At 46.2% G+C, this 25,758-nt stretch overlaps 1 protein-coding gene across 1 annotated transcript in view; it reads right to left on the bottom strand.

Moving 5' to 3' along the window:
- LOC139273031 (stonin-1-like) overlaps positions 1 to 25,758 on the bottom strand; it is a 249,855-nt gene that overhangs the window by 124,958 nt on the left and 99,139 nt on the right. The window contains exons 4-5 of the mRNA XM_070889313.1: positions 18,738 to 18,839; positions 14,248 to 14,371 (exon numbers count right to left, since the gene is read on the bottom strand). Coding sequence (XP_070745414.1) covers positions 14,248 to 14,371; positions 18,738 to 18,839 — 226 coding nt within the window. The remainder of the gene's footprint in view (positions 1 to 14,247; positions 14,372 to 18,737; positions 18,840 to 25,758) is intronic.

The raw sequence follows: 25,758 nt of genomic DNA on the forward strand, positions 1-25,758 counted from the left end.
ACACCAGGCAGCCCAGCAAGGCCAGCTGCACAGCAGCCCAGCGAAGGTCCAACAATACCAGCTTTCACACCGAGACGATCAACCAGGGCAAGAAGGGCCTCAGATCGACTCACAGTGTAAATAGTTACACTATTGACTTTAGGGAGGTGGGGGCGGAAGAGTGTTGTTATATATGTAAACTTATATTTACTCTGTACAGCCACCAGAGGGCTCAGCCCCTGGAATCCCAAGGGAAGCCATAATCCCTTGGGAGCACAGGTATTTAAGGAGGCCTCACAGGTTGGAGGGGCACTCTGGAGACCTGCAATAAGAGACTACGGTCACACTTTACTTTGAGCTCAGTATTCAGTCTGACTCTTTCTCCATACACAACACATCCTTTTCTAACAATGCCATACCACCCCTCTTCCTTTTTGCCGGTCCTTCCTAAATATCGAATATCCTTGGATATTCAGATCCCAACCCTGGTCACCCTGCAATCATGTCTCCGTAATTGCAACTATATCGTATCTGTTTACATCTATTTGCGCTGTTAATTCATCTACTTTATTACAGATTCTTTGTGCATCCAGATACTATGCTTTTAAAATGTGTCTTTTTAATATTATTAGACATCTTAGCATTATTTTGTATTATAGCCTATTTGTCTTATCGCTATTTTTTCGTACCTGGACACTATTTGCTAGTGTACTCTTTTGTTTGTATGCTCTGTCCCTTCCTGACAATCTGGTTATCCTTACCACAATCACTTTCCTGCATTGCTTCCTTTTCTTTTATCTTTAGCATTCTAGATTGCGACCGACCTTCCCTGCCCGCCCCCCCAACCCCCCCGGGACCCCCTTATTTCGTTTAAAGCCCTCTCTACCCCCCAAGTTAGTTGGTCTGCTAGAACCTTGGTCCCAGCATAGTTCAGGTGTAGTCCGTCCCCACGGAACAGCTCTCTCTTTCGAGTATTGGTGCCAGTGCCCCATGAATCGAAACCCACTTCTCCCACACCAACCTCTGAATCGCCCTGATTCTATTGATCCTATGCCAATTTGCTCGTGGCTCAGGTAATAATGCAGAGATTATTACCTTTGTGGTTCTGCTTTTCAATTTAGTCCCTAGCTGTTCAAACTCTCTCAGCAGAACCTCTTTCTTAGTCCTACCTATGTCATTGGTACCTACATGTACCACGTCAACTGGATCCTCCCCCTCCCACTCCAAGTTCTTCTCCAGCCCGGAGATGTCCTTAGCCTGGCACCAGGTAGGCAACACATCCTTCGGGACGCACGCTCTTGGCTGCAGAGAACCCTATCTATCCCCCTAACTATACTGTCCCCTACTACAACCACCTGCCTCTTTACTCCCCCCACTTGAATGGCTTTCTGCACCACGGTGCCTTGGTCAGTCCGCTCGTCCACCCCGCAGTCTGCACACTTGTCCTCAAGGGTTGCAAGAACCTCAAATCTATTGGACAAGTGCAGGGACTGAGGCTCCTGCAATACTACCTCCTGCATCCCCTCACCTGATTCACTCACAGTCACACCCCTCCTGTCGCTGACAACATGGCAATTCTAAAATATTTAATCTAGAGGGTGTGGATGCCTCCTGGAGCAAAAGGTCTTCTCCCTCCCTGATGTCTCGCGATGTCTGCAGCTTGAACTCCAGCTCCTCAACATGGAGCCAAACTTCGTCGAGCCACAGACACTTACTGCAGATGTAGTCGCCCTGGACAAAAACATCCAGAAGCTCCCACATATTGCAGCAGCAACACATCTCCTTTTTTCCCCATTATATTATTTAATTAGTTTAGCTTTAATCAAGTATTTACCCTATATAGTTTATTAAACAAATAAAGGTTAGTTTTTAGTATTTAGTTATATGCTATATGTTATTTTAAAGAATAACTTAGCCCACAATCACTACCAATCACTTACCTGCGACGTCACACAGCAGAGTTCTCCTCACCCGGAGCCGTGCGATCATTCTCCGACTGGCCCAAGAAAACAAACCATGGTAGCAAGGTGAGTTAGGATGCTGGCCTTATACCAGCTGTATTTGAATTCCATTCAGATTGAAGACATGGCCACGTTCTGTCTCAGCTAACCATTAGGTCCTTCACGAAATAAGTTTGTGCAATGTCAACTATTTCCAAAAAGGCATCAAGCCACAGCTCAAAACTGCCCATAATTTGTTATTAATTAGCAATCTCACAGCAAAAGGCCAAAGGGATTGCTGATGCAAGGGGTGTGGAAATGTACACGTGCATTCTGAGGGATATTGTTGAGACAACTTTGCTCCGTAGCTGGTTGCAATACCCGAGCTGGAAGTGTTAGAAATTGTCACTGCATGACAAGAGTTGAAAAAAAATATTTCAGAATCTTCACAAAAAGCAAAAATATTTCACCTCGATCAGCACGAATTCTCCAAAACATAAGGGGAGGCTGTTGGCAAGGAGCACTGTTCAATGGGATTGCAGATTGGAGAATTGGGCAGGAAAATCAGTAGTATCCCAAAAGGCATGCTGACATCAGCAGCCAATTGTCTGATCTGTGCTTCTAATGAGTGAGACTATGATGTGATTAGAGCTGAAAATAAATGTCTCCTCCAATAACTTATTGGTGCAACTGAGCAGAAGGTCACAAGTTCAATTCCAGTCACTGCTAATTTTGAACATGAGCAGTGGGGCCAAAATTGCCTCCCGACTAAGAGTAGACGCATATACCGATCTTTAAGAATTTCTCCGCCCCAATCCATGGGATGGATCTTGCGCTGATATTCACCTTTGTTTTGTATTTCGTCGTGGCGGTGCTGAGGTGCCCTTGGATTGGGTCGGCCGCCCCAATGAGTCGTCAGTGCGTCACTGATGATGTCAGCGTGATGCGGATGTGTCGCATCACGCTGCCGCTTCACAAAGTCCCTCCCCTTCAGTTAAATGGGAGGGCCTCTGCGAACTCTGCAGTAAGTTTAGTTAGGCCCACTGGGCCACCGAGGGGGGTTTCGGCTCTCCCAGTGGTCTGCTACCCAAGAGGGGATGCCGGGCTGCCAGGCCAAACCTGTAGCCACCGCGGGGCAATTTCCCACCAGGGTCAGCCCATCCGTCTGTCCCCAGATGGTAAGACCTATCTGCTTAAGGAGGGGACCAATTTCGGCCCCAAGCAGCCATCTACAATTGACCTCACCGGTGGCTGGGGGGGGGGGGGGAGGGGAAGAAGAGGAGAGGAGGAGAGAGAGGGAGGGCAAATCCAGATCCTCTATCATCTTACTGACCAGGGCAGACAGATGGGCTGACCCCCGCGGGAAAGTGTTCCGTGGGGAATTGTCCTGTGCGGAATTGCCCCGCGGTCGGCGGACAGTGGCCCTCTGTAAACTGCACCCATGTGCCAGTGGGAAGAGGACAGGATCGGACACAGTCCAATAGTGCACTAACAGAGACTGCCTAGCCTCACTCAAAGAACAGGTAACAGAAGGTGGTCGCACTCATGGAACCGTATCCCAGCTAATCAGCAGCATCGGGATAAGGGAGAAAATGGGAGAAGGGAAAACAGTTCTGTAATAAGGATAGCAAAGCAACTATCAACGCTTTTAATAACTTTAAGCAATACAAATTTGACCAAATGATGCAAAGAATCTGAATTACAACTCTGTGTGCTTACTGCCATCTACAGCTAGCAACTCATATTTTTCCTACAGCCCCTTTCTTATCTTTACTTCTGCACCATTGTTCTTGGGCAGCAAGCAGATAGACCTACTACTGATGCTGAGTATCTATCAATCTTACTCTTAACCAGTCATACACTTTGCTGGAAGCAGTGTGTAATTGAGATGATTGCTTTTGACGCCAAATCTGACCCATGTGTACGTGGGACGGATCATTTTTTTTTAAAATTCATTCATGGCTTGTTGGAGTCACTGGCAAGACCAGCATTTATTGCCCATCCCTATTTGCCCTTGAGAATTCTTGTGGTGATGGTACTCCCACAGTGCACAGTTAGGGAGGGAGTTCCAGCATTTTGATCCAACAACAAAGAAGCAGCGATGTCAGGATAGTGTATGACTTGGAGGAGAACTTAGAGGTGGTGGTGGTGGTCCCATGTATCTGCTGATCTTGTCCTTCTAGGTGGTAGAGGTCACAGGTTTGGGAGGTGCTGCCGAAGAAGCCTTGGCGAGTTGCTGCAGTGCATCTTGTAAATGGTACACACTGCAGCAACAGTACGCCGGTGGTGGAGGGAGTGAATGTTTAAGGTGGTGGATGGGCTGCCAATCAAGTGGGCTGCTGTGTCCTGGATGGTTTCAAGCTTCTTGAGTGTTGTTGGAACTGCACTCATCCAGGCAAGTGGAGAGCATTCCATCACACTCCTGACTTGTGCCTTGTGTGGAGCCAGGAGGGCGGGGGACGGCAGGAGCCCAGAGGTCGAAGGACAGCGGGAGTTTGGAGGACAACAGGAGATTGGAGGTCGGAGGACAGCGAGAGGTCAGAGGACAGCAGCAGGGTCATGGCCCAGGAGCAGCGCAGCACGGCCAACGAGTTTGTGAGAGCGCCATTGCGTCCTCCGAAACCCAGGGATAGAAGCCCTGCGGAAAGGAGGAAGGAGGACAGCAGGAGTATGCATGTGTGTATGAACTAGGCCTATACAGTAGAGCCCGATCTTCTGTCATCTTGGATCCCCTTGCCACTGAACCAAGACCTTGCTCTGACAAGCCCTTGTGGTAGCTGGTGTGCAACGAACCACCCCACGTTAAAAGAACTCACGCACAGGCATCTTTCGCACTTTAAGATGAAGTTCAAGACCTGGAACATCAAGATCCTTATGGGCAACCCTAACAGCAACAGACCGGAACGCCCAACGGCTATCGTTGCCCGGGAACTCAGGCGCTTTGACATTGACATTACCGCCCTAAGCGAGACCCGGCAGGCAGGGGAAGGCCAGCTCAAAAGAACAAGTGGTGGCTACACCTTCTTCTGGAAAGGCAAACCAGAAGCAGAATGCTGCCTCCATGGGGTTGGCTTAGCTGTAAAAAAACAAACAAGTGGGCCTTCTCAGGGACTCCCCCTGCGGGATAAACAAACGCCTCATGACTCTTCCACTCACCCTAGCCCGGAACCAGTGCGCTATGGTCTTCAGCACATACGCCCCAACACTGGAAGCTACAGAGACCAAAGAAGAATTCTATTCCAGCCTCGAACAATCCCTGTCCAGAGTCTCAACGAGCGACAAGCTGATCCTCCTTGGTGACTTCAACACCAGAGTCGGAAAGGATACTGACCTCTGGGAAGGTGTGATTGACTGAGATGGGGTAGGGAAAGCCAACTCCAATGGCACCCTCCTCCTGATGAAATGCTTAGAACACAGCCTCATTATAACTAATACCCTGTTGCGTCAGAAGGACAAATATAAAGCTCATGGCAATACCCTCGCTCCAAGCATTGGCATCTGCTAGACTACGTCATCGTCTGAGCGAGGGACCGCAAAGATGTGCGCATCACCCGTGCCATGACAGGAGCCGAAGACTGCTGGACAGACCACCACCTAATTCACTCGGTCATCACCATCAACATTATCCCAAAACAGCGACGACAACAGAACAATGCTGCAGGAAAATCAACGCTAGTGCACTCAAAGATCCTGCTAAGAAAGCCCTATTCAGCTAATGCCTCGCTACCAACCTGACTCCTCCCAGTGACCCAGAGACACAGTGTCCACAGTGCCTGGTCAACCCTCAAGGCTTCCATTATCAGTACCTGCGAAGAGACGCTCGGTCACTCAACCAGGAAACACCAAGACTAGGTCGACGAGACCAGGAGATCCAGGAGCTAATATGCAGCAAGAACAAGACATCCCTGGACTGGAAGCAGCAACACAACTCAAAGGCAAGAAAGCAGCTCTACAGATGTCTGAAGGCTGAGGTCCCAACAGAAAACCTGTGACCTAAAGAACAGATGGTGGGTGGAGAAAGCTCAAGAAATCCAGCAGCTAGCCGACAACCACGACGTGTGAGGATTCTTCAGCGCAATCAAGATGACCTACGGCCCAAGCACCCAAGGCCCTACCCCTCTGGCCAAGAACAGAGGGGTGCTCATCAAGGACAGAGAGGCAGTCAGTGGGCACTGGAAGGAGCACTTCGAGGATCTCCTCAACCAATGAGTGTCCTAGACTCCATCCCACCCGCCACCATCTATGCACAACCCCAAGCCTGGCAGGAGGTTGAAAAAGCCATCTGACAGCTGAAGAACAAGTCATCAGGAGCAGATAGAATCCCCGTCGAAGCACTAAAACATGGCGGAGATCCATTACCTCATCTCTTATCTGGAAGGAGGAGATCATGCCAGGAGATCTCAGACGCTGTAATCATGACCATCTTCAAGAAAGGTGACAAGTCCGACTGCGATAACTACAGAGGGATCTCCCTGCTGTCGACCACCGGGAAAGACATCAGAAGAATCCTCCTGAATCGCCTTCTTCCTCCCAGAGTCGCAATGCGGATTCCACCTACTAAGGGGCACAATGTGCATGATCTTCACCGCGCAGCAGATACAAGAGAAATGCAGGGAAAAGCACCAACCCCTGAATTTGGCTTCTTCGACCTCACGAAAGCCTTCGATACAGTCAATCGCGAGAGATTATGGAGCGTCCTTCTCAGATTCGGCTGACCTCAAAAGTTTGTCACCATTCTCCGGCTGCTCCACGATGACAGGCAAGCCGTGATCCTGACCAACGGGTCCACCACAGACGCATTCCACGTTCGGACCGGGGTCAAGCAAGACTGTGGCATCGCACCAATGCTCTTTTTGATCTTCCTTGCTGCAATGCTCCATCTCATCCTCGGCAAGTTCCCTGCTGGAATGAAGCTAAATTACAGGATAAACGTGAATCTGTTCAACCTCCGCCGCGTCCAGGCCAGATCCAAAGTCGTCCCATCCTCCATCATCGAACTACAGTATGCAGACGATGCTTGCGTCTGCGCACACTCGGAGGCCGAACTCCAAGCCATCGTCAACACCTTCACCGAGGCGTACGAGAGCATGGGCTTTAAACTAAACATCCGAAAGACAAAGGTCCTCTACCAACCTGCCCCTCCACCCTCCTCCCCACCCCCGCCCATCAAAATCCACGATGAGGCCTTGGAAAATGTGGACCATTTTCCATACCTCAGGAGCCTACTGTCAACAAGGGCAGACATCAACGACCAGGTCCAACACTGTCTCCAGTGTGCCAGTGCAGCCTTCGGTCGCCTGAGGAAGTGTGTTTTTGAAGACCAGGACCTCAAACCCGGCACCAAGCTCATGGTCTACAGAGCAGTGGTGATACCCGCCCTCCAACTGGCTCAGAGACATGAACTTTGTACAGCAAGCACCTCAAAACACTGGAGAAGTACCACCAATGCTGCCTCCGCAAGATCCTGCAAATCCATTGGCAGGATAGGCGCAATGTCCTCACTCAGGCCAATATCCCCAGCTTCAAAGCAGTGACCACGCTTGATCAGCTCTGCTGGACGGGCCACATCGCCCGCATGCCTGACACGACACTCCCAAAACAAGCGCTCTACTCGGAGCTCCGACACGGCAAACAAGCCCCAGGTGGGCAGAAACACCTCAAAGCCTCCTTGAAAAAATTAAACATCCCCACCGACACCTGGGAATCCCTGGCCCAAAGACCGCCCAAAGTGGAGGAAAAGCATCCGGGAAGGAGCTGAACACCGAGTCTCTTCGCCGAGAGCAAACTGAAGCCAAGCATAGACAGCGGAAGGAGCGCGTGGCAACCCAGGCACCCCAGCGTCTTGTTCCTTCAACCATCGTTTGCCCTTCCTGTGACAGAGACTGTAGATCCCGCATTGGACTCTTCAGTCACCTGAAAACTCATTTCTAGTGTGGGAGCAAGTGATCCTAAACTCCGAGGGACTGCCTATGATGATGACTTGTGCCTTATAGGTGGGGAATAGGCTTTGGGGAGTCAGGTGGTGAGACACTCGCTGCAGAATACAGTGTGTCTGATCTGCTCTTGTTGGCACAGTATTTATATGGCTGGTCCAGTTAAGTTTCTGGTCAATGGTAATCCCCAGGATGTTAATGGTGGAGGATTCGATGATGGTAATGTCAAGGGGGGGTGGTTAGACTCTTGCTTGTTGGAGATAGTCATTGCCTGGCACTTGTGTGGTGCTAATGTTACTTGCCACTTATCAGCCCAAGCTAGAATGTTGTCCAGGTCTTGCTGCATGCGGGCATGGACTGCTTCATTATCTGAGGAGTTGCAATTGGAACTGAACACTGTGTAGTCATCAGCGAACATCCCCACTTCTGACTTTATGATAGAGGGAAGGTCATGAATGAAGCAGCTGAAGATGGTTGGGCCCAGGACACTGCCCTGAGGAACTCCTGCAGTGATGTTTGGGGCGGAGATGATTAACCTCCAATAACCACAACCATCTTTTTTTGTGCTAGGTATGACTCCAGCCAGAATAGAGTTCCCCCGATTCCCATTGACTTCAGTTTTATTCGGGCTCCTTGATGCCACACTCGGTCAAATGCTGCCTTGATGTCAAGGGCAGTCACTCTCACCTCACCTCTGGAATTGAGCTCTTTTGTCCATGTTTGGACCAAGGCTGTAATAAAATCTGGAGTAGTGGTCTTGGCGGAGCCCAAACTGGGCGTTGGCGAGCAGGTTATTGGTGTGCAAGAACACAAGAAATAGGAGGAGTGGCCATTTGATGCCTCGAACCTGCTCCGCCATTTAATATCATGGTTGATCTGATCATGGACTTAGTTCCACTTCCCGACCCGCTCCCCATAACCTTTTATTTTCTCATGTTACTTGCCACTTATCAGCCCAAGCCAGATGTTGTCCAGGCCTTGCTGCATGTGGGCATAGACTGCTTCATTATCTGAGGAGTTACAAATGGAACTGAACACTGTGCAGTCATCAGCAAACATCCCCAGTTCTGACCTTATGGTGGAGGGAAGGTCATTAATGAAGCAGCTGAAGATGGTTGGGCCCAGGACACTATCCTGAGGAACTCCTGCAAGATGTCCAGTTCTGAATCTATCCCATTTAGCACGGTGGTAGTGCCACACAATATGATAGAGGGTGTCCTCCAAGCAAGTGCCACTTGATAGCATTACTGATGGCACCTTCCATCACTTTGCTTATAATTGAGAGAAGACTGATGGGGCGATTTTTGTGGACAGGATATACCTGGGCAGTTTTCCACATTGTCGGATAGATGTTGTAGCTGTACTGGAACAGCTTGGTTAGAGGCGCAGCTAGTTCTGGAGCACAAGTCTTCAGCACAAAAGCCGGGATGTTGTCGGGGCCCATAGCCTTTGCTGTAGCCTGTGCGCTTAGCTGCTTCTTGATATCATGTGGAGTGAATCGAATTGGCTGAAGACTGGCTTCTGTGACCTGAGGACGAGGCAGATATGGATCATTCACTTGGCACTTCTGGCTCAAGATGGTTGCTAACGCTTCAGCCTTGTCTTTTGCACTCATGTGCTGGGCTCTGCCATCAATGAGGATGGGGGTATTCATGGATCCTCCTCCTCCCCCCATTATCTGTTTAATCGTCCACCACCATTCACAACTGGATGCAGCAGGACAGCAGAGCTTTGATCTGATTCATTGCTTAGATCATTGGTTAGTCCTGTCTAAAGCATGCATGTCGTCCTGTGTTGCAACTTCCCCAGATTGGCACCTTATTTTCAAGTACGCCTGGTTCTGCTTCTGGCATGCTCTTCTACACTACTCATTGAACCAGGGTTGGTCCCTTGGCTTGGTGGTAATGCTAGAAACATAGAAAATAGGTTCAGCAGTAGGCCATTCGGCCCTTCGAGCCTGCACCGCCATTCAATGAGTTCATGGTTGAACATGCAACTTCAGTACCCCATTCCTGCTTTCTCGCCATATCCCTTGATTCCCCCTAGTAGTAAGGCCTACATCTAACTCCTTTTTGAATATATTTAGTGAATTGGGATCAACAACTTTCTGTAGTAGAGAATTCCACAGGTTCACCACTCTCTGGGTGAAGAAGTTTCTCCTCATCTCGGTCCTAAATGGCTTACCCCTTATCCTTAGACTGTGACCCCTGGTTCTGGACTTCCCCAACATTGGGAACATTCTTCCTGCATCTAACCTGTCGAAACCCGTCAGAATTTCTATGAGATCCCCTCTCATTCTTCTGAACTCCAGTGAATACAAGCCCAGTTGATCCAGTCTTTCTTGATATGTCATTACTGCCATCCCAGGAATCAGTCTGGTGAGCTTTCGCTGCACTCCCTCAATAGCAAGAACGTCCTTCCTCAAGTTAGGTGACCAAAATTGTACACAATACTCCAGGTGTGGCCTCACCAAGGCCCTGTACAACTGTAGTAACACCTCCCTGCCCCTGTACTCAAATCCCCTTGCTATAAAGGCCAACATGCCATTTGCTTTCTTCACCGCCTGCTGTCCGTGCATGCCAACTTTCAATGACTGATGTACCATGACGCCCAGGTCTCGTTGCACCTCCCCTTTTCCTAATCTGTCACCATTCGGATAATAGTCTGTCTCTCTGTTTTTACCACCAAAGTGGATAATCTCACATTTATCCACATTATACTTCATCTGCCATGCATTTGCCCACTCACCTAACCTATCCAAGTCACTCTGCAGCCTCATAGCATCATCCTCGCAGCTCACACTGCCACCCAACTTAGTGTCATCTTCAAATTTGGAGATACTACATTTAATCCCCCATCTAAATCATTAATGGACAATGTAATCAGCTGGGGCCCCATCACAGATCCTTGCGGTACCCCACTAGTCACTGCCTGCCATTCTGAAAAGTACCCATTTACTCCTATTCTTTGCTTTCTGTCTGCCAACCAGTTCTCAATCCACGTCAGCACACTACCCCCAATCCCATGTGCTTTAACTTTGCACATTAATCTCTTGTGTGGGATCTTGTCAAAAGCCTTCTGAAAGTCCAAATATACCACATTAACTGGTTCTCCCTTGTCCACTCTACTGGAAACATCCTCAAAAAATTCCAGAAGATTTGTCAAGCATGATTTCCCTTTCACAAATCCATGCTGACTTGGACCAATCATGTCACCTCTTTCCAAATGCGCTGTTATGACATCCTTAATAATTGTTTCCATCATTTTACCCACTACCGATGTCAGGCTGACCGGTCTATAATTCCCTGTTTTCTCTCCCTCCTTTTTTAAAAAGTGGGGTTACATTGGCTACCCTCCACTCCATAGGAACTGATCCAGAGTCTATGGAATGTTGGAAAATGGCTGTCAATGCATCTGCTATTTCCAAGGCCACCTCCTTAAGTACTCTGTGATGCAGACCATCAGGCCCTGGGGATTTATCGGCCTTCAATCCCATCAAATTCCCCAACACAATTTCCCGGCTAATAAGAATTTCCCTCAGTTCCTCCTTACTAGACTCTCTGACCCCTTTTATATCCGGAAGGTTGTTTGTGTCCTCCTTAGTGAATACCGAACCAAAGTACTTGTTCAATTGGTCTGCCATTTCTTTGTTCCCCGTTATGACTTCCCTCGAGTGTGGGATATGCGGTTACATATTGTGGTGGATTACAATTCTGCTGCTGCTGATGGCCCACAGCGCCTCGTGGATGCCCAGTTTTGAGCTGCTAGATCTGTTCTGAATCTATCCCATTTAGCACGATGGAGGGTGTCCTCAGTGTGAAGACAGGACTTCCACTCCAATGACTGTGCGGTGGTCACTGCTACCAATGCAGTCATGGACAGATGCATCTGCGACAGGTAGATTGGCGAGGACGAGGTCAAGTAGGATTTTCCCCTCATGTTGGCTCTCTCACCACCTGTCGCAGACCCAGTCTGGCAGCTTGTCCTTCAGGACTCGGCCAGTAGTGGTGTTACTGATTCACTCTTGGTGATGGACATTGAAGTCACCCACCCAGAATACATTATGTGCCCTTGTTACTCTCAGTGCTTCTTCTAAGTGGTGTTCAACATGGAGGAATATTAATTCATCATCTGAGGGAGGGCAACAGGTGGTAATAAGCAGGAGGTTTCCTTGCCCATACTTGACCTGAAGCCATGAGACTTCATGGGGTCTGGAGTCAATGTTGAGGACTCCCTGGGCCACTCCTTCCCGACTGTATACCATTGTGTCGCCACCCCTGGGTAGGTCTGTCCTGCCAGGGATGGTGATTGAGGAATCAGGGACATTAGCTGAAAGGTATGTTTCTGTGAATATGACTATGACAGGCTGTTGCTTGACTAGTCTGTGGGACAGTTGTCCCTAACAAGTCCCCAGATGTTGGTGAGGAGGACTTTGCAGGGTCGACTGGGCTGGGTGTGCCGTTGTCATGTTCATAGCCGTTGCAGAGGTTGAATCAAGTTGTTGTGTCTGGTTTTATTATTCTTATTGTTTCTTGTAGTGGTTTTTTTTTTTTACAACTGAGTGGCTTGCTAGGCTAGGCCATTTCAGAGGGCAGTTAAGAGTCAGAGTCATATATAGGCCAGACAGGACAAGGACAGCAGATTTCCTTCCCTAAAAAGGACATTAGTGGACCACATGGGTTTTTACAATCCGGTAGTTTCATGGTCACCATTACTTCTAGCTTTTTATTCCAGATTTTTATTTAATTAACTGAATTTAAATTCCACAGCTGTCATGGTGAGATTTTAAACTCATGTCTATGGATCATTCATTCAGGCCTGGATTACTAGTCCCATAACTTAACCACTATGCTACCGCTCCCTGGAATCTCGTACATGTGCAAATCATCCAATCATATTGTAAGTTGGCCATTCTGAATTCCAAACTTATAGCTATATTAAATATGCAAGCTTCTAGCAATATGCAAATCCAAGTATAATCCAAGTCCGATAGTGGGTACGTTAGTGTTAATGTGCTTAGCCCGTTAGAAGCATTGGACGGTATATCGTCATTTAGAGACATTGAGTGAGAACGGGAAAAAAAAACACACAAATATCATAGGCCCTTTTACTTTATCCTAGCTTTTAAGAATATTTGCTATTAGTTTAGCCTAGAATATATAAATCAGATTTATTTCATAGTAAAAATTAAACAGTAGAAATGAATCTAGACAGCTGATTTCACTTGATTACAGACTATTACTTAATTCACTGATCTGTTACAAAAACAAAATTCTAAACTTTAGAAGATATCAGAAATAATACAATATTTTAGTTTACTCTAATGCAAGGTAATGTCTGTATGTAAACTCAGACATTACAGAGCACTTCCACAAGCCCAGATCAATCAATGGCTGAAAAGCACAGAACCACTGAGGAACTGCTGCTGCCTGGGATCAAAAATGAATCTTATCCCCTTTGAAGTTTAAACTGGGACAAGAGAAATCAAAAAGATGAGGCTTTTTTTAAACAAGTAAATAAACCGGTCTTCCCAGTAGCGTTCAAAGAACCTGCATCTAGCCATCCATCGTTTCCTTCAAGGGCAAACTGCGAGAGCCAGATGAGACTACAAGCTGAATACACTTCTCACAAGAACAACCAAACAAGGAGATAGCTAATGATCCCATATTCAATAGATGAATAACCTCCTGCCTCATCTGCATTACAGTAATGGGTCAGTCTATTGCAGGCGCAAATCCAGTTCCACTGCACCCAGAGGCACCAGAAATCCCAGGACAACGTAAAGAAGATAGAGACCCAGTGAAGCAGGCCTCCATCCCCTTTTTCCTAACTTTTGTCTCAAGAAATTAACATTTACTGAGAGGTCAGGAAAATAATTTCCCACTCTCCTATTTTAACCTCAAATATTGTGAAGAGAATTCTTTTTTTTTTAAATAGACAAAACACCTCATTTTGTCACATTCTATATTTGTATTTAGATTCCATGTTAGATTCCAGGTTTTTTGGCGTAATTGAAATGTTTTATATATTTTAAGCCTGCGTCCTAAATGTTAATTTCTTTGTATTTTATTTCTCCTCTGTGCGATCAAGTCACTGCTACAAGTTATGTGTGTTTTTTTTTAAAAAGGTTGCCGAGGTATCTAAAGTGTTGATGTTACTGTATGTTTAAAATCTCAAACATTCCACTCTGCGTTTTTTCCACTCATCTTATTCCTGGACTATAACACTGGTTCGAAGCAATGTTGCTCCTCCGCCGATGCAAGAGAGCAGAAGATTCACTAGTCATGTATAACCTTTCAGAATTTTAATTTCAAGTGGTGCGGCAGAAGATACATTACTGAAGCAGATAATAAATAAACATTAAAAAAGAGTTTGATGTTGCAATTTGAACAAACCTGACGATGTGTGCACAGTCTGATGTGTTTTCTGCTGCTGGAGTTCTAACATGATCTGCTGGTGATTATTCTCCCTGAAAAAGCCTTCCACAGCTCTGGACTGAAGAAGTTTGTTCTCCCAAAGCTTAATGCATGAAAGACAAGAGATTAAAAACAATTATTCAGAGAAAAATACATTTGATTTAAAACAGTTTGTAACAAGATTGAAGAATATTTGATGGCAAGCCACTGAATATGAAAGGCAAACAGCTCATCAGTGCCAGACTATTCAAGAGTTATCAATTGTGACACCAAAATATAAAATATTATAAGAATCAATGAGATGAATGCTGCACTCTCATTCAGCAGGGCCAAACTGGGAAACTTCTAAATGGTGAAAAGCTAGAAACAGTGGAGGTCCAAAGAGACGTAGGGGTCCATGTACATCAATCATTAAATGTCATGGACAAGTACAGAAAATAATCAAAAAGGCTAATGAAATGGAATGAAATTAACAAAGACTTCTACATGCAAAGGGTGATAGAAGTTTGGAACTCTCTTCCACAAACAGCAGTTGATGCTAGGTCAATTGTTAACTTTAAATACGAGATTGATAGATTTTTGTTAACCAAAGTTATTAAGGGATATGGGGCAAAGGGAGTTAGGTCACAGATCAGCCATGATCTCTTTGAATGGCAGAACAGGCTCGAGGGGCGAAATGGCCTATTATTCCTTTGTTCTATGCCAGTTGATTACAAAGCAACATTCAACTAGTACTAGCTTGGATTGTTCCTGATTAGCATGTAGGAATGCTAAATATTATTCTCGACAAGACTGCTGAACAAAGAGTCTTCCTTCTGAGTTTGGGGACTGAAAATGGCAGGTCTACACAAGAAATGAAAAACATTAATTTTTAAAATATTTATTTCAAGAGAAGTTTTTTTTTTAAACTTACCAAAATAAGAGATGCAATGTAAGCAGGTAGAAAAGATTTAATGGAGAATTGCATAGATATTTGAGGAAGTAGACAGTTGATAGGTGTTCATTTTAGGTACTGGGTAAACGGACTGGAGAGTCTTTTCCAGTTCTGGACGATGCCTGCGTCTGTGCACATAGAGGCTGAACTCCAGGACAGTCTCGACGTATTTACTGAGGCGTACGAAAGCACAGGCCTTACGCTAAACATCAGCAAGGCAAAGGTCCTCCAACAGCCTGTCCTCGCTGCACAGCGCTGCCCCCCAGTCATCAAAATCCACGGCAGGCCCTGGACAACGTGGACCACTTCCCTTATCTCGGGAGTCTCCTTTCAAGAGCAGTCATTGACGATGAGATCAAAAATTTCCTCCAGTACGCCAGTGCAGCCTTCGGCCGCCTGAGGAAAAGTGTGTTTGAAGACCAGGCCCTCAAAACTGTCACCAAGCTCATAGTCTACAGGGCTGTAGTAATACCCGCCCTCCTGTATGGCTGAGAAACATGGACTATGTACAGTAGACACCTCAAGTCGCTGGAGAAATACCACCAACGATGTCTCCGCAAAATCCTACAAAGTCCTTGGGAGGACAGACCCACCAACGTTAGCGTCCTCAACCAGGCCAACATCCCCAGCATTGAAGCATTGACCACACTTGATCAGCTCCACTGGGCAGGCCACATAGTTCGCTTGCCAGACACGAGACTCCCAAAGCAAGCGCTCAACTCCTTAATGGCAAATGAGCCAAAGATGGGCAGCGGAAACATTACAAGGACAGCCTCAAAGCCTTCCTGATAAAGTGCAACATCCCCACCGACACCTGGGAATCCCTGGCCAAAGACCGCCCTAAGTGGAGGAAATGCATCCGGGAGGGCGCTGAGCACCTTGAGTCTAGTCACCGAGAGCATGCAGAAGTCAAGCGCAGGCAGCGGAAAGAGCGTGAAGCAAACTAGTCCCACCTACCCCTTCCCTCAACGACTATCTGTCCCACCTGTGACAGGGACTGTGATTCTTGCATTGGACTGTACAGCCACCTAAGAACTCATGTTAAGCGTGGAAGCAAGTCTTCCTCGATTCCGAGGGACTGACTATGATGACGACTTTTCTATGATATGAATATATCTTATTGAGTCGATGAATGTATCTAGAACGTCCAGAACTCTACTATGCACCTATATCCTGATCCTTGCCAATCTCCCCCTGTGCATCAAGTTCAATATCCTCATTTTCATCTTCAAATCTATTCATATGATTAGGCAGAGTCAACACTATTTTATGAAAGGGAAATTGTGTTTAACAAGTCTATTAAGAGTTTTTTTTGAGGGTGTAACTAACACAGTAGATAAGGGGGAACTTGTGGATGTAGTATATTTAGATTTTCAGAAGACATTCGATAAGCTGCCACACAAGATGTTGTTACACTAGATTAGGGCTCATGGGATTGGGGGTAATGTAGTAGCATGGATGGAGGATTGGTTAACGGACAGAAAACAGAGAGTAGGAATAAATGAGTCATTTTCGGGATGGCAGGGTGTAACTAGTTTAGTATTGCAAGGATCAGTGCTTGGGCATCAGCTATTTACAATCTATATTAATGACTTAGATGAGGGCACTAAGTGTAATATATTCAAGTTTGCTGATGATACAAAGTTGGGTGGGAAAGTAAACTGTGAGGAGGATACAAAGAGGCTGCAAAGGGATATAGACAGATTAAGTGATTGAGCAAGAAGATGGCAGATGGAGTATAATGTGAGGTGTGAAATTATCCACTTGGGTAGGAAGAATGGAAAAACATAATATATTTTTTTTAAGTTGGTATTCAAAGGGATTTGGGTGTCCTTATACACGAACCACAGAAAGTTAACATGCAGATACAGCAAGCATTTAGAAAGACAAATGGTATGTCAGCCTTTATTGCAAGGAAGTTGGAGTAGAAGAGTAAGGAAGTCTTTCTGCAATTATATAGGGCTTTGGTGAGTACCGTTTTGGTCTTCTTACCCAAGGAAGGATTATACTTGCCTTAAAAGGTTCACCAGATTGATTCCTGGGATGAGAGGGTTGTCCTATGTGGAGAGACTGAATAGAATAAACCTGTATTCTCGGGAAGATTCTTTGAAGAATGAGGTATGATCTCATTCATGAAGTGTATAAAATCCTTAGAGGGCTTGACAGGGTAGATGCTAAAAGGCTATTTTCCCTGGTGGGAGAGTCTAGAACTAAGGGTCATAGTCTCAGGATTAGGGGTCAGTCATTTAGGACTGAGATGAGGAGAAATTTCTTCACTTAGAGGGTTGTGAACTCTATACCCCAGAGGGTTGTGGATGCTCAGTTGATGAGTATATTCAAAACAGTGATCGATAGATTTTTGGGCACTAAAGGAATCAAGGGAAAAGAGAATAGGGAAAGTGGAGTTGATGTAGAAGTTCAGCCATCAATCTCAGAGTAATCAGTTGCCATCAGGAAAATTACTGCAGTATAATGGATTTTTTTTAATTCTGTGATCTTGGGCCACAACAGCCTGCTTCCCCTGATGAAGTGACAAGGTGCTACACTGACATTTTCAACCCCCACTCCCAGGGTACAGATGCCCATCTCTTATGTAAATACCATCCATTCCCCTTACTTATTGTCTTCATTTTCTCCCTTTCTTTTCTTTCATTGTGATCCGCTCCCCCCTTTTCACTGCCACTCACTCCCACCTCACTTATCTACTCTCCTCCTCCCCACTCACTGCCATCCATTTTGCCACACCGCCGCCCCCCCCCACCCCCCCAATCCATTTTCCACTCCTGAGCCTTAGTCATCACCTCAGTACCTTCCCTTGCCATCCATTGCACCCTTTGCTTTTTCATTTGTTTTGCCCACTTCCCTTGCTGTTGGTAGCTTTTATAGAAGCATAAATTAGTCAAAAGTTTAGACACGGTCATGGGAATGTTTGTTTTCCAGTTAAAGTAACCAATATGGATGTTTCGACTAGCGTTGGATCACAGACAAAATGTGCACACACCAGATATATCTAGAAAACTTTTGGTTCGATTTGTCAACAAATTAAAAATGCCTTATATAAAAGTGCATTATTTATTCAACCCAATCTTTAAAAAAAATTGAAAATACCATAATTGAAAGTTAACATTCACTCACGCACTCTGTGCTCTAGTAAACCTATGTGGAAAAAGTGACTTCAAATTTCCCCCATATGTTATTTATAGGATTCACCCCCTCACCCCCACAAACTAATTGACATTCAGAGATTCACTATGATTTTATGCCTCTTAACTGCTGTCCCTTTTGCTTTGAGGTTGTTCTCTCACTTTTCAGTTGGGGTCCATCAAGCGCATGAGCATTAAAGCGAACTGCAATTCTTTGCCTATAGTAGCCTATATTTTTGGAACTTAGTCAAAGTTGGGCATTTCTTTCATTCACCCAAGATCCAGGCCTAGCAACTTTATTGCCATACATATAACTAGTACAAATTTTTTTTTAAAAAGTAAAATTTAAAACATGAAACAAAAACTTCTGTGGTGACAAAAGAAACACTTACCTGCTTTAGATCCTTAAGAACATGATCATCAATGCCTTCTTCATTGAAAAAATCATGTACATTGTTGATGACGTCCTCAATAACAGACTTATAGAGTCTTGGCTGAAAACAAAAATCTGTTATTAACAGCAAGATCTTTGTTCATAGTTTTAACTTTTATAAGTTCGCATTCTTCCCTTCCTGACCTCTTCTGTATGAGGTGGCATAACACTATGGGACAGCTGCAAGCAATTGCAACAAGGATAGATGCCTCATAAAAATGGTCACTGTGATTGCTAAGAACACAGAAATACAGTGAAATTGTACTGCATTACCAACAGGCAAGTCGTAGACTTTCCATTGTCTATTCCAAGCTCTAACATCCCTGTTTCAAAAATGATTAACTCTGCATTTGAATTTTTGCAACAAAGTCCCATATTCAGCAGAAGCAATGTGTAAGTGTATATTGGCATGATTTATCCAGAATATTGTGACACAGTTACAACAGTTCATGAACCTATCATATTCTTGGTTTCTGCTAAAGGCACATATTATTTGCATTTGAAAGGAAAGATAATGAATTCCTAGGCATCTGCTAGTGTTGCTCCTCATGTGAGCACTTGCAGGTGCAGGAATCACTTGAAGAGCATGGGAGTTCTGACGAAGGATTTATCGATCTGAAACGTTAACTCTGTTTCTCTCCACAGATGCTGCTGGACCAGGTGCGATTTCCAGCATTTTCTGTTTTTATTATGGGAGTTCTACTGCTGTTCTGGCCAATATTTATCCCTCAATCGACATCAACAACTTGTATTTATATAGCGCCTTTAACGTAGTGAAACGTCCTAAGGCACTTCACAGGAGTATTATGCGATAAAAATGACACCGAGCCACATAAATAGAAATTAGCGCAGGGTCAGAGGTATGTTTTAAAGAGTGTCTTGAAGGAGGAAAGAGAGGTAGAGAGGCGGTAAGGTTTAGGCAGGAAACTCCAGAATTTGAGGCCTAGGCAACAAAAGTCATGGCCACCAATGATTGAGCGATTATAAATCAGGGATGCTCAGGAGGGCAGAATTAAAGGAGCGCAGACATCTCAGGGGGTTGTGGGGCTGGAGGAGATTACAAGATAAGGAGGGGCAAAGCCATGAAGAGATGTGAAAATAAGGATGAGAATTTTGAAATCGAGGTGTTGCTTAACCAGAAGCCCATGTAGGTCAGCAAGCACAGGGGTGATGGGTGAGCAGGACTTGGTGCGAGTTAGGACACGGGCAGCCGAGTATTGGTTCAGCTCTAGTTTATGTAGGATAGAATTTCGAAGGCCAGCCAGGAGTGCTTTGGAACAGTCGAGTCTAGAGGTAACAAAGGCATGGATGAAGGCTTCGGCAGTGGATGAGCTGAGTCATCAATAAAACAGATCATCTAGTCATATATCTTAATGCCGTTTGTGGGACCTTACTGTGTGCAAATTGGCTGCCATGTTTCCTAAATTACAAGTGACTCCAAAAGTACTTAATTGGTTGTAAAGCACTTTGGAATGTTGCAAGGGAATGAGAGGAACCATATAAATGCAAATTCTTTCTTTTCATTGTTTGAGATTGAGATTGGGAATCTTGCAGTGTGGCAAATTGCAAACACAGACCCATGATGAATCATTCCATGGCACTCTGAATAGCCTTGTGTCAATTTCTGCAGGATGTATTAACATAAATAATCTAATTTAAAAATCATAACATCTACTCAACTGCTCAACAAGGGCTTACATAAAAAGGGCAACATTTATTTTAAATTTTTACACTTTTTAAAAAGACCTTAAATTATTGTTGTTAGTCTACAGTTTGATAACTCCTATTGAATCATATGTCAGGTGTCGTCTTAGTTCCCGAAATTTAGACAATCACCCAACTAGAAAATCGAACTAAAAAATCTAGGTTAATTTTGCCCTCAATTACATGACCTAGAAGTCTAGAAGGGGGGATGCCATGTATGCAGATCCATATTATTTGCCTTAACACAATCCACCACTTTTGCAGCACAAACATCTTGGCCTCCAAAAGCTATAGGCCTTCATTTTTCGAGATTATAATAAAAATTGGTTCACTTTAGTAAAGGCATTACAGTGCAATGTCAAGAGACAGAGCTTGAATCACCTTAAAATACAGGAAGATAGGAGTACTGTTATGTCTTTAACACTCTTATGAATGACTCGATGAGGTCGAGTATTGTATTTGAGCTGTTGTGACCTTAGTCTCATTTATTGTAACTCCAGAGTGAGGCACAAGCATGGTGGGCAGCCTTTTATACTGGGCCCTGCACATCTATGCAGGTGACCCTCAGGTCTCTCACCGCAGTGCCCTCTGGTGGCATACCTTATGTGCCTCTACAGTTAGTATACATGGTCTACATACATGACATCACTGCCCTCCCCCATTCCCCCCCCCAACCAAGTCTTTAATGCAAATTGACTCGTACATTGACGGTGACCTGGGCTTTGCTCTTCCTGGTTGACCATTGGAGGGTCGCTTCTAGCTTGGGTGGGTTGGTAGTGAGATTTGTTGCCAGTGGAGGTCCCAGTGGTTTCTGGTTATGAGCCCATGACTACTCCATTCTCCCACTCACCCCACCCCACAGAGAGATCATTCTAATGGCCCATTATATGCAAATTGCATTCAAATTCATCACATGGGTTTTACATTTACATCTTGGTACATTTGTTGGGTGGATTAGTTGTGCTGCTTTTTGTATGGTACATTTACATGATCAGTACAGGTACACAAGGACAGTCTAGTTCCAGCACGGCCGGATGAGATCCGGGTTGTCTGGTGGCGGCGCAGCACCCCATGCTAGTGGGTCTGTGGGTGAGGTGAGCTCATTTTGCTCGAGTTGCCGGAGCTCAGGGCTCTTGCCGTTACTCTTAGCGTCGGGCAGGCCCAAAGACAGTTGATGTGTCTGTGACCTCCCTGTCCTTTTTGTTTGCACAGTGTCGCTGCTACTCCCTGCGAAGCAGTCTGAGCGAGCGTTTCATCTAGGCGACAGTGGGGCTGCCTCGTCTTGTCTAGCAGTTCGCAAGGGACTGCTGACTCGCTTTCCTTGAGGGCACCATTGTGAGCACTCTCTAGTTTGGGATCCTGGCTGGTCCAGGTCCCGTTTGGAGGAGCCGTTGCAGGTGACCCTTCGCTCTTGGGCATTGCCATGGTGGCGAGTGGGTTTGTGGACTGCGCATTTTCCACCCAGGTGGTGGGCGACGGTAGCCAACTGCGAGCATAGGCGCAGTTTACTGCTCGTGGCGGTTCATGCCATTGGGTGCCTGCAATGTTAAACCGATCAGAGGCAGGGTATCGCTACCGATGCCTCTGCTCTCTGAGGATTGTTTACTCTGCAGCTTATCTACTTCTGTCAGCTGTGGGGACACTTTATGATACATTGTTCTGGTCCTAGGGACGCAGGCCACGGCATTGGGTAGCCCACTGGACCGGTATACGATCGTTAGGTGTTCGCCCGCTACATTGGCTGATTACAATTTGCACCCGACATCGCTCAACAACATTTTGCTCGATACAGCTGGACTTCTACATTGAACTGCTTGAAATTGGTAACCATTCAAAAATGGTGGGTTGCTGGCCTCCTTTAAAATGGCCTTACTACTTTTACTCCAATCATCTTCATTGCGTGGAACCACATGTCGTTGCTCCATTAGCGCTGCAACTCATGGTTTGGTCGCCATCTTTTCCCTGTCCACGATGTCGACTGCCGCGATCTTCTTTCCCAGTGATTCTGTCACTGAAGCTGGGAATGTGCCCTCGGATCCAATCTTCCTCCCCAGGAGTCCCGCCACTGAAACCGGGAAGGTGCATTCAGGTCGTCTTGGCTGGATCTTTGCCACGCAGTCGTGATGAGCGGTCTGTGCCCTGGGGGCTGCGCAGATCTGCTCTCCGGTGCCTGGTCCAATCTAAGGTGGGGGCTTGCTCTGCCTCTGAGCACGGGGGACGTCGATCGCTGGAGGGATGAAGTCTTCCCAATTCCAATGAATCTTCCCCATCCATCTTCTTCCATGTAGCATTGGTCCATCACCTGAAACAATCCACAATGGTAAATTGTGCACCACGCCATCATGGGATATACTTACATCCGCACTACCAACAACTGATATCAGTTCCTTGGTGTTGGTGTGCAGCTTTACGTGAACCGGGACCAGCTTGGGTCGTTCAGCTTGATCATTCCATAGCCTTTCAAAGGCTTCCTGGCTCATTACTGACTGACTCGCCCCCCCAATTCCACTTCCATGAGGACTGGAACGCCATTTAGCTCGACTTCCATTGTCACTGGAGGAAAATCTGTGGCCAGATATATACTCCATACACTTCGTTCTGGGACTGAGCTGCCTCTCTAGCCATCTCCTCGTAATCCGCGCTGGATTCACAGCCATCTGCTGACTCCTCTTTCATGTGGTGAGTCACAGCTCTTTTGCACATTCGCTGGAGATGGCCCTTTGTGTTGCAGCTTTTGCACACATGGGCCCAAGTTTCCACATGATTTGCGCCTGATTTTTAGGAGCAACTGGTGGAGAACAGACTATCTTAGAAATCGCAATTCTCCACATTTTTTTTTCTGCAGTTCTAGTCAAGTAGAACAGTTCTACTTTGGAACAGAATTTTTTCTTCAAAAGGGGGCTTGTCCGGCCACTGACGCCTGATTTCAAAGTTTCCACAGTGAAAATGTACTCCAAACTAAGTTAGAATGGAGCAAGTGAAGATTTTTGTAGAACTGAAAAAACCTGTTCTACACATTAAAAAATCAGGCGCAGGTTACAATTTAGGCGTCCAGAACGAGGTGGGGCGGGGGGGGGGGAGGGGGGGGAAAGAAGTCATTAAATTCTACAATAAATTCTTATTTATACTTCTACAAATATTATACAAATAAATCCAACCTGAATAAACATTTATAAGCAAAGAAAAGATTAAATAAACCATCTTCCTACCTGTGTGAAAGTGCTTCAGGCACAGAAAATGCTGCAGTCAGCCTGAGGCACCCGTTCTTCCCACCGGGGGGGGGGGGGCGGGGGGAAGAGGAGGCGCCCGTTCTTTCCCGCGGGGGGGGGTGGGGGGAGGCGCCCGTTCTTTCCCGCCGGGGGGGGGGCAGAAGACAGTGAGAAGGCTGCAAGTGCTGATGGCAATGTGCTTTTATTAAAAAAAATGTTCAAAAATTAAACAGCTACAAAGAACTACAAAAATGGGCGAGTGGCAATGTTTTTTTCACACTGAGCATGCGCGAACACTCCAACGCGCACGCGCAGCGTTGCCGGCAGGAAAAAAACTCATTTAAATAGTACCCGCCCCCTCCCACTTACAAAATCGGCACTAGTGTAGGCTCCGCCCCAGGCAGACAAGGACTGCAGAACGCTCCAGAATCGCGAGTTTTTTTTTTTAGGCGCCGTTTTAGGTGCGAAAAACGGGCGCCCAGCTCGGAGGGGCGCCCGTTTTTTATCGTGTAGAAACTTGGGCCCATAATCTCTGAACAGACACTGATGGGCCCTGTGATTACCTCGGCAACGCCAGCATGGTGCTACTCGACTTATGTTTGCACCCCTCGGCGGACTCTGAGTTAAAGGATTCGGGTGCCTATACTCTCTGCCCTGGACAGATTCACGTTCAACAGTTCTGCCTGTGAAAGGCGCCATTCTATTTACAGTACTTGCCGGGTTTGAGTCCTGAGAGTGAGTCATCATCTGCTTGGAGCTGCAGCTTGAGGTCATGAACGCCTGGCTGATGATGGCCTTCTGCAGAGTGACGGTGATTTCAGCAGATAGTAGCCTGTGAAGGGCCTCATGACTGATGCCAATTACGAAGACATCTCGCAATGCATCGGCAAGGGATGCGCTGAATTCACATGGTCCTGCCAGCCTCCTGAGGTCGGCAGCGTACTTCGCAATTTCCTGGCCCTCGGGACGGCGGTGTCGATAAAATCGATGCCTGGCCGTGAGGATAGAAACATAGAAACCGAGAAAATAGGTGCAGGAGTAGGCCATGCGGCCCTTCAAGCCTGCACCACCATTCGATAAGATCATGGCTGATCATTTCCTCAGTACCCCTTTCCTGCTTTCTCTCCATACCCCTTGATCCCTTTAGCCTTAAGCGCCATATCTAACTCCCTCTTGAATATATCCAATGAACTGGCCTCAACAACTCTCTGCGGTAGGGAATTCCACAGGTTAACAACTCTGAGTGAAGAAGTTTCTCCTCATCTCAGTGCTAAATGGCCTACCCCTTATCCTAAGACTGTGTCCCCTGGTTCTGGACTTCCCCAACATCGGGAACATTCTTCCCGCATCTAACCTGTCCCGTCCCGTCAGAATCTTATATGTTTCTATGAGATCCCCTCTCATCCTTCTAAACTCCAGTATATAAAGGCCCAGTTGATCCAGTCTCTCCTCATATGTCAGTCCAGCCATCCTGGGAATCAGTCTGGTGAACCTTCGCTGCACTCCCTCAATATCAAGAACGTCCTTCCTCAGATTAGGAGACCAAAACTGATCACAATATTCCAGCTCCTGTACAACTGCAGTAAGACCTCGCTGCTCTTATACTCAAATCCCCTAGTTATGAAAGCCAACATACCATTTGCCTTCTTCTCCGCCTGCTGTACCTGCATGCCAACTATCAATGACTGGTGAACCATTACACCCAAGTCTCGTTGCACCTTCCCTTTTCCTAATCTGCCGCCATTCAGATAATATTCTGCCTTCCTGTTTTTGCCACCAAAGTGGATAACCTCACATTTATCCACATTATACTGCATCTGCCATGCATTTGCCCACTCACCTAACCTGTCCAAGTCACCCTGCAGCCTCTTAGCGTCCTCCTCACAGTTCACACCACCACCCAGCTTAGTGTTATCTGCAAACTTGGAGATATTACACTCAATTCTTTCATCTAAGATCATTAATGTATATTGTAAAGAGCCCTGCGGCACCCCATTAGTCACTGCCTGCCATTCTGAAAAGGACCCGTTTATTCTGACTTTCTGCCAACCAGTTCTCTATCCACAG

The sequence above is a fragment of the Pristiophorus japonicus genome, chromosome 9 (assembly GCF_044704955.1).
Source record: "Pristiophorus japonicus isolate sPriJap1 chromosome 9, sPriJap1.hap1, whole genome shotgun sequence".
Taxonomy (NCBI): domain Eukaryota; kingdom Metazoa; phylum Chordata; class Chondrichthyes; family Pristiophoridae; genus Pristiophorus; species Pristiophorus japonicus.